Consider the following 13,870-nt stretch of genomic DNA (forward strand, 5'->3'; position numbering starts at 1 on the left):
TGGCAGGAAGGCTACCCGGCAAAGGTTTGGTGCTATGGCACTGCTAAAGTAAGAAAGATGTGAGTCTCAACAACCGTTCCAGACAAGCACAGCTGCTGTCTGTAATTCAGATTAATGTCTTCAATTAAGGCTTGCTGCAAGTCACTTTAAACTAAAGCATACCGGGAAAAACAAAACAAAAACCCAGCCTGCTAAAAGGAAACATTTATTATGCAGCACTTTACACAAGGAGATCTTCAACAGACAAGAGCATTAACTGTTAAATAAACTCTCGTGAACCGAAGGACTGACTGCTCGAAAATCTATCCCAAGTGAAACTTGTCTAGGTTGTAGAAGATAAGGGCAAACTATTCTGCCCACAACAAAATTGGGAGAATGAGAATGAGAATGAAAGTTGTCATTTGGGACAGGAAAAAGAATAAGGCCACATTTTCCAGATAGTTGGGAAAGAAGAAAGCTTGGACCCGAGCAAGGAAATCTGAAAGAGAACTCATTTGTACTACTACTACTACTACTACTACAACAACAACAACAACAACAACAACAACAACACAAGCTGTGTGTTGGTGACAAAGTCACTTCCGATTTCTACTTTTTAAAAGTTGCATGGTGGAGCCGCACTGTTGCTAAGCTTGTGGTTCCAGTGCTGCGCAGCTTACATGAATAGATGGATTGTGTGAGTGGCTTCTTCATGCAACTGAATCTTCTCATGCTCATCAGAATCAGTTCACAATCTTTTAAGGACCGATGGAAACGCTCTTGTATTTATGGGTCAACTCAGATGCCCATTTAGAGTAGCCCAATGAGCCAACTACGTGGAGACAACTCCCAGTCAGGGCCATCCCATCCATGAAGCAGACTGAGGCAGCTGTATCAGACTGCAACATTGAAGGGGTGCCTCCGCAGGCATGCCCACTGCTGCCCACTGCTGCCACTACCACAGAAGTGAGGAGAAACAGCTATGACAGCTTCTTGGTTGTGGCGAGACTTCAGCCCCACCCAATCAAACTGAAGCCTCCATGTGATCTCATGGGGCTCTTGTGCGATCTTGCCAGGAGCGCCGGGTTCCACCCAATATTGTGGGTGCCTGGTGCGCACAAAGTCACGCACGCTGCACATGATGTCACACACTGGGAGGAGCCCTGGCGTGCCCTCCAAAAGGCCCAGAAGGGCCTGCTACAGCTGCCCTCCTCACAGTAGAGGGAGCCTGGTACAGCTAGGGCAGGGCCCACTGGAGCCCATGTAGCTGAGGAATATTGAGGAGGCCTGGCCCCCTCATTGAAAATTTTGTGGCTGCCTTGGCACCCACGGCCCTGCAGAGATGGTGCCAGTGGATCTCACTGGAACCTGGAAGTTGCAGTTGCACAACCCAGGTAACCAAGGCTTTGGTGGGCAGCGCATTGCATGCCGATTCAACAGTTCCCCAGCTAAATCTGACCCACTTGCAGGTTCATTTTAAGGTACTGGCATTATCCTATGAATACCCTAAAGTTTGGGGCAGCCTCTCTGAAGGACCATCTTCACCCTTATGACCCTGCCTTAATATTAGCATCTGAGACGTTGCTTTGTAGTCCACCATTGAGACCCTGATGTTGGGAAAGATGGAGGGCACAAGGAGAAGGGGACAACAGAGGATGAGATGGTTGGATGGTGTTCTTGAAGCTACCAGCATGGGTTTGATCAAACTGCGGGAGGCAGTGGAGGACAGAAGTGCCTGGCGTGCTCTGGTCCATGGGGTCACAAAGAGTCGGACACGACTAAATGACTAAACAACAACAACAACAATTGAGAGCTGTCATATTAGTGCGTACCAGGGACGGTGCCTTTTCCGTGACAACCCCACATTTGCAGAACACAGCCGCCGCCACACCGGAAATAGGTTTGATCCTGTATATTTGGCCTTTAGGAAAGCTTTAAAGAGTTCTTTCATCCAGCTGAGTAATTTTATGATGCTGTGTTTAAACAAATGTTTTATCTCTTATCTTTTAACATCATTTTAACTGTTAGAATTCAGAATTTTAGGGTATCGTTGCTATGTGATTATGTTGCAAACTTTCTTGGGAGGGTACATATCCAAAAAACCAGGTCATAATAAATAAACCTGACCCTTCCTGACAGCAGTGTGTACATAAGCAGAGCAACTGAAAAATACACTCCTGTACTCACGTGAACCACCACCAGGGGGCAGCTCCTGTGTCTCTGAGCATACTTAGTCAGACCTCCCTTTCTCTTGCACTGGAGACTTAGGGATCTGAACCAGCAGAAAGATGTTTGTGAACAGCAATTTTATGAGGAATCCTATTAATGCTTCCCCACCTCCTTACAGGACTCAAAGCAGAAGGACTGTTTAGACGGTCAGCTAGCATACAAAGTATTAAGGAGATCCAGAAACTTTATAATCAGGGTAAGTTTTCATCTGCTATAATCAAAAGACAATAATGATTTTTAAAATATTGTTTATGTTGGTGAGCATGGATTCCTTATTACTCTATTGGTTAATGATAAGCTGATTTGTAACCTGAAATGTCATGTTGTGTAAGGCTGTCTTCAGTGAGTAGTTGATTAATCATCTGCCTTTTAATTGATGACATTTAAATAGATGTGCATATTACCAGATATGGATTCCTTTGGGGAAATTGAAAGAAATTTGAGATTGTGTTTGTATAGTAAATGATAAATTAATGATAAATTATACCTCATTGTTATGAGTAAAGGCTACCCTTAATTATTTTTCCCATTCGCTATTACACTAACCTACCAGAACCACGGACGCGGGTGGCGCTGTGGGTAAAACCTCAGTGCCTAGGACTTGCTGATCGCATGGTCGGCGGTTTGAATCCCCACGGCGGGGTGAGCTCCCGTCGTTTGGTCCCAGCTCCTGCCCACCTATCAGTTTGAAAGCACCCTTAAGTGCAAGTAGATAAATAGGTACCGCTTTATAGCGGGAAAGTAAACGGCGTTTCCGTGTGCTGCTCTGGTGCTGGCTCGCCAGAGCAGCTTCGTCATGTTCGCCACGTGACCCGGAAGTGTCTTCGGACAGCGCTGGCTCACGGCCTCTTGAGCGAGATGAGCACGCAACCCTAGAGTCGGACACGACTGGCCCGTACGGGCAGGGGTACCTTTACCTTTTACCAGAACCATAATAATAAACAATTAATAGATAAACTAGCAGGATCTTAATTTTTAGCCTTACCGATTGAAATTGGTCCATGCTAGTTAATCAACTGAAACTTTTAGCCAAAAGAATTACAATGGGTGTACTCATAATAATAATAATAATAATAATAATAATTTATTATTTGTACCCCACCCATCTGCCTGGGTTTCCCCAGCCACTCTGGGCGGCTTCCATAGAAACAAAAAATACAGTAAAATATCACAGATTAAAAACTTCCCTGAACAGGGCTGCCTTAAGATGTCTTCTAAATGTCAGGTAGTTATTTATCGCTTTGACATCTGATGGGAGGGTGTTCCACAGGGCGGGCGCCACTACCGAGAAGGCCCTCTGCCTGGTTCCCTGTAGCTTTGCTTCTCACAATGAGGGAACCGCCAGAAGGCCCTCGGCGCTGGACCTCAGCGTCCGGGCAGAACGATGGGGGTGGAGACGCTCCTTCAGGTATACTGGGCCGAGGCCGTTTAGGGCTTTCAAGGTCAGCACCAACACTTTGAATTGTGCTCGGAAACGTACTGGGAGCCAATGTAGGTCTTTCAAGACCGGTGTTATGTGGTCTCGGCGGCTGCCCCCAGTCACCAGTCTAGCTGCCGCATTCTGGATTAGTTGTAGTTTACGAGTCACCTTCAAAGGTAGCCCCACGTAGAGCACATAGCAGTAGTCCAAGCGGGAGATAACTAGAGCATGCACCACTCTGGCGAGACAGTCAGTTGGATTTAGGCAGCCTCTTGCTAGGGCGCAAGGTTTGCATCCATGAAGTCCCAGGCTCGGTCCCTAGAATTGTCACTTAAGAGGATCCCGTACTTCACAGACTAGCTAATTCGAAATGTTTGACTGCAACAGTGAGCATGGCCAATGGTCAGGGATGATGGCAGTTGTAGCCCAACAAGATGCTGGCTAGCCCTGGAGTAGACAGCACTGTTCTGGATGAATCAGTTGTCTGACTATAAGGCAGTTCTATTCATTCCATATCACAAACCCATTTGAAGGTCCGCTATGTTTCTTAAGTGCATGAGGGCTGCTTTTGCATAAACACAAATCAAAAGACTCTTTGGGAATTGGGAAGAGCTGTTCTGTGGGTCCAGGCTATAGCTGACAAATCTACTGGTTGAAGTAAGGGCAATATGCCATCCTAACATTAAGATAGGCAGCAACAACCTGTGAAATAACAGGAGGCATTTGAAATGTTTTGAATACTGATGTCATGAAAGGGGTGAAATCAATTGGTTGGAGAGTTCCAGCGCCTATTGTGGCCGTAGAGACCAATACAGGAGAGACATGTTTTATTGCAGCTGGTTTCTTCTCTCTGCATTCCTCCCAGCGATCATTCTTCCTCTGGTCACACATCACTGTCTTCAGGGGCTGTGATCCTCTGCAAGAAATTCCCACCGGGCAGGGTTAATGTTGCCAGCCTTCATGTTATGTTTGCAGACATCTTCATAATGCAATGTTGGTCTGGCTACAGGCTGTAAATAGGTTGTAAAACTATATTGCTAATTTGGCTTTTTTTTTAACGTAGGAAAATCTGTTAATTTCGATGATTATGGAGATATCCATATTCCTGCTGTCATACTTAAGACTTTACTCAGGGAACTCCCAGAGCCTTTACTGACCTTTGAACCCTATGATCAAATCATTGGAATTACCAGTGAGTAAATAATAATAATAATAATAATAATAATAATAATAATAATAATACAGTGGTACCTCGGGTTAAGTACTTAATTTGTTCCTGAGGTCCGTTCTTACCCTGAACCTGTTCTTAACCTGAAGAACCACTTTAGCTAATGGGGCCTCCTGCTGCTGCTGCGCCGCCAGAGCACGATTTCTGTTCTCATCCTGAAGCAAAGTTCTTAACCTGAAGCACTATTTCTGGGTTAGCGGAGTCTGTAACCTGAAGCGTATGTAACCCGAGGTACCAGTGTAATAATAATAATAATAAATAATGTGCTTCTGATTTATCTGTGATTTCTGCCGTCCAAAAAACACTGCCAGAACTGAGCACTTGGAAGTCCCATGGATTTCTGTGGAAGAGTTGACATGCGATGCAGTATTCAAATCTGTCTACATGAACCATGAGAGACACATGCTTTTCTTTTACAGACACCTAGAATTTTCAAGACTTTGCAGGCCTACAAGTGAAATCAAAGTTCCCATATTTTGGTTGGGCTTTATAGTCAGCCCTGATCCTCCCTCAAGTGTTGTGGAACTTGATACAGGCAAGGAGTCAACCATTTCACACTGGACTGTGCAGACACTGAGAAGAAGCAAGAATATTTTGCTGTTTCCAGTGGTGGATTTAGAGCAGTGCAAATGTTTTCCCTGCACAGGGTGCTAAGCCAAGGGGGCACAAAATGGAGAAGAGACATTTGGTGACACCAAATTTTGGCCTCACAAAGGGCGCCATATTACAAAAGATTACCAAACTCTATCCCTGCTGTTTCGAAGTGTCTGCGAAGGGTGGTACAAAATTAGAAGCTGCTCCCTCCTTGGTGCCAAGTGCTCTGCATCTGCCAAATGATTAGGGGAAAGAATGTCATATGTCACTCTTGCTTGGCATGAAGTGAACCTGTGGCTCTTCTGCATTGTGTGGAGAAGTAGGGTGAGGGGTGTGTTGGGTTGCAGCTTGTGTTTGTGTGTGTTTTGGTAAGATCACATTAGAACTCAGGTTCCCACTAGCTAATGGATAAGTGGTGCAGTCTTGTTTAGATTGAATTTGGATATGGAAGAGATTTGGGTTTGGACAAAGGGTTCCCAGGCAGTTTCATTAGGGGGTATAAACTGGAACTGCAAGTGCATTTTGTCCTCCTTTATTAGCCTGTACCAGACAAAAGCCTTGACAGATAAGATCATTTGGGATCAAACAAAGACATACTGTTCCTCTCTGGCAATGCACCTCTTTGACTCTTTATCAACATTAGTTATAATAAATTCTGTGCTCTTGCAGGTGTAGAAAGTAGCTTACGGGTGATGAACTGCAGAGAAATTGTACATGGACTTCCTGAGCAAAATTATGCTGTTCTGAAGTTTCTTATATGCTTTCTCCATATGGTGAGTAGGAATTAAATCCTCATGATTGCTGCTGTTTAATTCTGAAGCTGTTGTGTAACAACTGGTTTTAATTCTAAAAATTGCAAGGAGGCTGTGAAACATTAATTGCCAAAACAGCAGTTACAAACTGCTGCTGTCTCCAGTAATAATAAAAGTCAGAGCAGACTAATGACCCCAATGATAACTTTAGTATAAACCCCTTTCATAAATAACCCATAGTGCCATGTAAATCCAAATAAAATCAAATAACCCACTGAACCGCTTAAAAGAAGCATTTACAAGTCTCTCTTATTTACTTCTTAAAGCTTTCCCTTGATTTGTAGGCTAGATCCTTAAATGTGTGAACATAAATATTACTTTTTTCCACTGTGAAAACAAAACTATAAAGTCTGTCAAAGGATGCTGCAGCCTAAATTATACAATGCAAAGTATGGCCAGGTGTGCCTTGCCTTAACTTACTCTCTACTGTTAAGTATGTTCAGAAGATCTGGACTGAGATCTGGAATGCATGTTAAAGTTGCTGCAAGGATGCCACAAGGAAAAGTGTCTCTGGGGCAAGATATTTCCTCCTAAAACCTAAGCTTCAGGTGGCAAAAGGGGTGTGCTGTCTTCCCATGGGACAGTGGCCAACTGCACAGCAAGTCACTTGCTAGTGATGGGTGGAAAACCGACTCACTGTGTGGCTATCATTTTCAGCAACCTCCTTGTGACTGCAAAGCCATATCTAGCCAAATAACAAAGTAACAGCAGTCTGGAGACCTGCAGCCATCCAATTTCCAGTGGCATCTATTGAAGTATGTGTGCTTATCTTTTAAATCTGCTGCACTCTGACCACTTTTTCCAGCGTGGGAAGTCTTTTCACATACAAAAAAGAATGACATCCACATGTTGATCATAGCAAGGGACAGTTTTGCTGCAAATACGCATGGCTGTGAAGCTCCAGTTCGTCACGGCTGCCCAGAGCATGCACACCATTTCTATACACATTTATTCAGCTGCATGCGATATAATATTAACATCGCTTTGAGGGGTTTGTCTCTCTGTTGTTAATGGGGGGAGGCTAATAAGCTGGAGCACAGTCTATCTGGAATCTCTAATGCGCAGGCCTCACTGAGAAGAGCCACCATTCATTCCAAGGGAGAGCTGCTCCGGAAAACATATTGGTGCCCCATAGATCAAAAATATCCATCACTCACTCTGTTGCCTGTAATGATAACTGAAACCTGCCTCCTAAGGCAGTTGTCTTGCTGGCATTCACAGTTCCTTCATCATATTGAATGCCAGCCCAAATTCTGTAATGGCCTCTGCTTTTGTTGAGCCCAGAGAGGCTGCAGCTTTTTAAAAAGCAGAACTGCCTGGACCATGTTGCAGATGGGTTACTACTAATAATAATTTTATTATTTATACCTTGCCCATCTGGCTGGGTTTCCCCAGCCACTCTGGGTGGCTCACAACATATATAAAACATATATAAAACTAGACTAAGTGGCCCCTGTGACACAGCAAGGTGATTCTTTCATTCTGCCTCAGTTTCCCTTATAATAGAGCCACTTCTGCTTACACAGTACTACGGAATGCATCAGATACCTTCATCTGTCATTGCTTAATATAATCTCCAGAAGCTATTATGAAAATCCTCACCTCATTTGCTATTATTTTAGCTACAAATATCTCTCCTCAGCATTATGGATCTAAGTGACTTTTTGTTCCAGTAATAGACATGCCGTTTCAACACACTTCTCAACGCTCAAGGTGTTAATGAGGTGTGCAAAAGTACTCTGTGATGTCTCTGGTAATTGGATAACAGAACATAGAATTATTTTTGAGTGTCCCTTATTATGTAAAGTGCAGACTTGAGTTGATTTTGGTGCTCAGATCTGCAGTTTTTGCTGATCCTTGTTTTTTCATCTTCACTGTCTGAGGGAACACTTTACATTTGGAAAGGTCAAGGCAGTGTGAACATCCTGGGAGGGCAGCTGAAGATTTTCAGTTGACATAAACAACAGGCAGCTTTGTGCGGTTCAGCTTGTGGCAGCAACATTGGTGGTCAATAAAGTTAGACATTTCAAGCCAAAGTTTGGCTATGGACGCCATCACACCAGCACCGTGGGCATTATTGTTTTAAGCAGGGCTCTTGGGGAAGTCTGAGGTGGCAAAAGGGACTCTGTGAAGGTGCTCATGTGGGTAAGGGAGCCTCTCTTACACAGCTGTTTGAAATGAAAAACTGCAAGTCCCCTGCAGTGGACTCAGGTGGGGGGGGGCGGAATGTTCCTGATATATATGATGGAAACATTGGACACTGTCTCAGTTCAGAAAAGGATTTCACCTGCTTAGGAGTGTCTCTTGCTCCAAAGACAACTCCCATCCCACAAGTCCTAGAGCCTACTAATAAATCTCATTCTTACCTTGGTGAGCATGGCTACAAATGAGATCGATGCAAGCACATCTGGCTTGTAATGAATATATTTTATTGGCAGGCACACTGAAAAGTAAACATACACTACCACCACAATTTACTAAATTTTTAACAGACAACATAAAAGTATAACCAGCATAGAATGGCAGAGTTGGGAGCTACCACCAAGGTCATCTAGTCCAGCCCTCTGCAGTGCAGGAATCTTCTTGCTCAGCCCATGACCCTGAGATTAAGAATCTTAAGCTCTACTGACTGAGTTATCCCAGGGACTCCCATCCCTGGGAATCGCCACTGCAGACTACCTGAATAAAGCTAGCAGGCCACTCGTGGTCCGTGGAGCCCTACTTTGAGAACCCCTGGGATAGGAGGAAGCTGAGGGCCTGGCTGAGGCAGCTTGATGCTTCGGAAGGAGCCTTCCCCTGGTGTCTTGCACAACACCACATGTCTCTTCGTCTCTTGAGAACCCAAAGAGCTCCTTGGCATTTCAGCAACTTACACCCTTGTGAATGTGGATTCTGCTTGCTGTACACACCCCTGGACCTGGCTCACGTCGGCCGACCCTGCTCTCTATCCCCATAGTCTAGGGGTAAGGAACCTTTTGGGCTCCATGAGCCAACCTTCTCGGGACTGGCCTTGGGCAGGTGGGCAGGGCTGAAAATGGGTTTGGCTTAATCTGCGGAGTTCGTATCCTGGCTGTGGTGCTTTGGGTTTCCAAATTTCAGCAGCACCCCAGGCAACACCAAAATCTAGTGCCCCCCCCCCCGCCTTCCATTGTTTGTCATTGTTGTGGTGCTCCCTGCAGTGCCCTCATGGGCAGACAAACTGGTCAAACTCCCCTAACTCCATCTCTACTTTGCTGTTCAGAGTTGGAATCAGATAACTGTTAGAGTTATGTATACCAACTCCACTGTATCTGCTAGTAAACAAATGCTGCGTCTATTGTTTATCTTATTTTATTGCAAGCCAGTTCAGAGGCTGGGCAGACTTCTTGGCAGGGAAGCAGAGGGTAGAATGACATCTTTAAACGGGAGGCAGCTGTGCCTCCAGTTTTGAATAGTTAGCAGTTTGGTCCTCTGTGTGTCTTGTGCTTAATGATCTGCATGTGTTACCTCTTTCCAGGTGTCACAGGAAAGCATTTTCAACAAAATGACTGGTTCCAACCTGGCTTGCGTCTTCGGCCTGAATTTAATCTGGTCACCCAAAGGCACTCCTTCTTTCAGTACTCTGGTACCGATAAATATTTTCATTGGGTTACTGATAGATTTCTACCCCACAATCTTCAGTTCTCGAAGTGTACCTGGTGAGCAGTTACCTTGAAAACACATACAGTACTGGGATGCAGCCCTAGGAAGGACACCCATTATTCTGCGCTAGACGCCACTGGATCTATTTTCAGTGCATACAGAAATGAATTGCTTCACATGAAGAAGCCTTGTACAAAATAGGCTTATTCCTACTGGCAACTCCAGGTGCCAGGTGTGTGTGTCTTCCAAATCTGCTACCTCTGTTCCCTTGGTTGATGCCAGAGATTGGATCTGGGACCACTAACATACAAGACAGGGCACTTTTCCACTGAGCTGTGCTCCCAATCAAATTTCTCTTAAATTTTTCAAAGCACATGACTGTGTAACATCTACAAAGCTATCAGTACAAAAAAATCTTAGAAAGTAATTTTGAGGAAGCAAAGTGTAACAGTTGATTTAGATTTCATTCCTTTAGTAATGTCTGCCTTTTAAAGCATTTAAGTTACAAACAGTCTTACTTATACTGTAGCCCACCTGTGATCTTTGGATGAAGGACATGATATAAATTTAATAAGTAATATTTTTTGCTATGTTTTCTCAGGAACATTTTATACATTTATGAATGCAATGCTGTATAAACTGTGTATATATGGATTTTTGTAGAGTAAGTGTTTATTGTATGTGAAATCCCTCCTCCAAGGGTTGATAGAGGGGAGTCACATGAGTCCTCCTCTAGAAAGATGGATTTGGTCTAAATCTAAATTCAGTTGATCTCTCATCATGTGGCTCAGAAACTGATGGCTGACAGCCTACTGACTGGCGCCTAGCAACAAGTCCATACTGCTATTTTAGCTGCCACTAGATAATTATAAATGTATCCTGGCATCCTCATTGTTTAACATATTTATAAATGACCTAGAGCCACTTGGCCACCCGCCCAAACTTGGGGTCAGGAGGACTCCATTATTATTGTATGCTGACAACGCAGCCATTCTCTCATGTTCCAGACCAGGTCTAAATTATCAGCTAAAGAGGTCCATGCCTTATTGTGTAGAGAATGGCCTAAAAATTACCTTGGGGAAATCTAAAATTTGGGTTTTTGAAAAGAATCTTTCCCACTGCTAGATGAGCACGCCCTCAATCAGATTAGAAGCTTCCAATACCTGGGGCTGACATTCCATCACATAACGACATGGATCACCCATAGATCTGCAGCCCTCCAGAAAGCACAAGTTAGTCAATCGGCCACTTTACTAAAGGGGGCCAGTATATTCCACCGGCCATCAAAATATTCAGGACAGCTGCCGAATTACTATATGCCTCTAATATCTGGAGTGGAGGATTAACATCTGAGTTGGATGATCTCCAGGCTAAATTCTTGAGGGCTGTCCTCCAGATCCCCAGATGTGCCTACCTCAGTCATTTTCTTGGGAATGCCTGCTACTGACCTGGGCCTGGAGGGCAGCCCTCAGATACTGGCTTAAAGTCAGTGTTTTCATATTGGGGACAGGACTACTACAACATCTAGCTCAGAATGAGTATGTTAGTTTCTGGTCCAAGCGCAACGCCCAAAAAGCTCCCTCAATTGGGCTGTCCCCATCTCTTCTTGAACACTTGGGCTTCAACATAGCCTTTAAATCACTAAAACAAAAGACTGTGGGCCGTTGCCTGTGGTGATCTGCAGACCTGTTCATACTCAGCCTGCTCACCAAGAGCTGTGAGTTTACAGTATGTCGGGACATTTCACATAGCTGAATATCTAAGGAACTTGACTGTGGTCAACTACTGCAGACTTTTTACCAAGGCCAGACTGAATGTGTTTCCTTCTAAAATGCTCCAAGGCAGATTTGCGGGTATTTCCTTACTCTTCTAGATTATGCCTCTGTACAAATCAGGAAGTTGAATCCATGCAACATATTCTACTGTCCTGCAGACTATACAAGCAGGTCTGACAACAAAAGGTAATTCCTTTAATTGCAAACCTTCCAGGAAGACCTGCACAATTTTATGTTAGGTACCTATTAGAGGGAAGGTTTCCCAGTGTAACTTTGGCAGTTGCCAAGTTTCATTCTAAGGCATGCTTTGAACTCAGAGAGCACTTTGTATTAGTTAAAGGTCTGAAAGAAGCTTAGTTTTATCTGATGTCCAGGTAGTAAGTATGTTTTATGTATTTTTATGTACTGGAATCTATTGGTGAGTCTTTGGACTGCAATAAAGAATTGATTGATATACTTTGACCACACATTGATCTTTGTGAGGGTTTGCGTTTTGTCTTTGCAAAGTTACAGTGATGTATTAGATTTTCCTACCATTTCTAAATCTTTTACAAGAAGACATCAGATTTGTTCTTTGAGAATTGCTCCAATTTGATCCCATGTAGGAGGTGGGAGCAGGAATAAGTAGAACTTCTGATTAAGATGAACTTCATCCTTTTACTGCATCAGCTGTAAATACAGGGCCACTTCACATTTTACATCCTTAGGGGTAATTTAGGGCCCATTGCTCATGTTTGTAAGGTGGAAAAAGCAATTTGCAATGTGATTCTTTCCCATGCTATTGGGTAATGTGAAAAGCCCATGCTATGGCTTGCACTCACTGCTCAAGACCTGAGTAATGCTGGCATAGGAGACATCTGCTGCAGGGTCTTCCGTGTGACCAAGAGCTTCTGATTTCAGCAAAGCAGTGCAGGAATCAGGTGCCTGTTTGCTATTAATTATATTTGTGTCTTTATTTGCTGCTTTCCCATAAATATGCTCAAAGCGGCTCATGGGAAGAGTAAAACAAATCAACATGTAGATGCAGCAAAACAACACATAAATATACTCAGCTGATTAGATACATTCCGTAAATGTATATCCACGTTAACTAGCTAGCAAACATTCCAGTTAAACTTCTTCTGAATAGATAAAAAAGCAATTCCTTTCATAAATTAAGAATGACTATAATGAAAAAATATTCATGTTTGCTTAACTAACAAAGCTTTCATGAATTAATACGTAGCAGACAGCAAAGGAATAGAGCAGGATCAAAATGTGAATAAATTAAATTCAACATAATCAAAGCAGCAGCATTACTCTGGGGTAGCAGGAAGTCCCTAGTGCATTTCAGCTCCATGTGTGATACCCAACAACACCTGAGCCAATTTCTGCTCACACGGTGGAATGTCTGCTTCCCCTTGCGCTCCAACATGCCCCCCCAATCTGCTCCAGGGGGTTCCCCAACCCACTAGAGCATGTTGGGGGAGACGCATGGAACAAGGAAGTGAGGATTCACCAGGGGAAGTCTCTTTGCAAGAGCTGAAGTCTGTCCTGCTTGTGGATAGGCAGTCTCATTTCAACCACAAACGCCTTTGCAGAGCTCAGGCAAGGCCGTGTCTGCTACCCTTAGCTCCCAACCTGCATCATGAAAGAAATAATACATACTGCATTGTGGCCAGAAGTGGTGCACCAATGGATGTGTTGCAGCACAGTAAACAATGGCAAGACTGTTGTGAAGGTACACATGCTTTGAACTCAGAAAAGTACTCCGTGGATGCAAAGCATCAATAGTCACTCTTAAAAATATGTGACTGTGACAATTGTGTTTTTTATACACAGTCTCTAGTCAGGGAGACAGCAGAACCTTGTTGAGTTGGTGCAGTCAGCGGCAAAGCCAGACTTGAGTGGGCATTGCCCTTTCCTCCTGCCTGTTATGGGAGCAGCTGGTTATTGTGCTTCATTAAGGAGGGTTCTTACCAAGAAAAAGCATCTTCCTATCAAGCTGCTTGGAATTCCGCCACAACTATCTTAACAGATTTTAGTTCTGCGCTGCTCCCGTCTCCTCTCCCCTACCCTCAATCTGATGTACCCTAAGAGTACTATTTTCCGGCGGCAAATGCCAGGATTAACTGTGACGTTAAATCAAGTCTCATGCATTATTCAGAAGAGTTTACAGTGAAATTCCTGTGTGAGAAATATATGTTTCAAATTTCAACAACTCGCCCGAGAA

The 13,870-nt window shown here is 43.9% G+C and overlaps 1 protein-coding gene across 2 annotated transcripts in view; it reads left to right on the top strand.

The window, feature by feature from the left end:
- Positions 1-12,129, top strand: part of LOC310677695 (rho GTPase-activating protein 8-like) — a 38,404-nt gene extending 26,275 nt beyond the window's left edge. The window contains exons 10-13 of one of the 2 annotated variants that reach the window (XM_083440871.1): positions 2,327-2,404; positions 4,692-4,820; positions 6,120-6,223; positions 9,759-12,129. In XM_083440871.1, coding sequence (XP_083296997.1) covers positions 2,327-2,404; positions 4,692-4,820; positions 6,120-6,223; positions 9,759-9,956 — 509 coding nt within the window. In that variant the 3' untranslated portion in view covers positions 9,957-12,129. The remainder of the gene's footprint in view (positions 1-2,326; positions 2,405-4,691; positions 4,821-6,119; positions 6,224-9,758) is intronic. The other variant, XM_083440872.1, reaches the window with a different exon arrangement.
- Positions 12,130-13,870: the final 1,741 nt, after the last annotated feature.

The sequence above is a fragment of the Podarcis tiliguerta genome, assembly GCF_965153285.1.
Source record: "Podarcis tiliguerta genome assembly, chromosome: 5".
Lineage (NCBI taxonomy): Eukaryota > Metazoa > Chordata > Lepidosauria > Squamata > Lacertidae > Podarcis > Podarcis tiliguerta.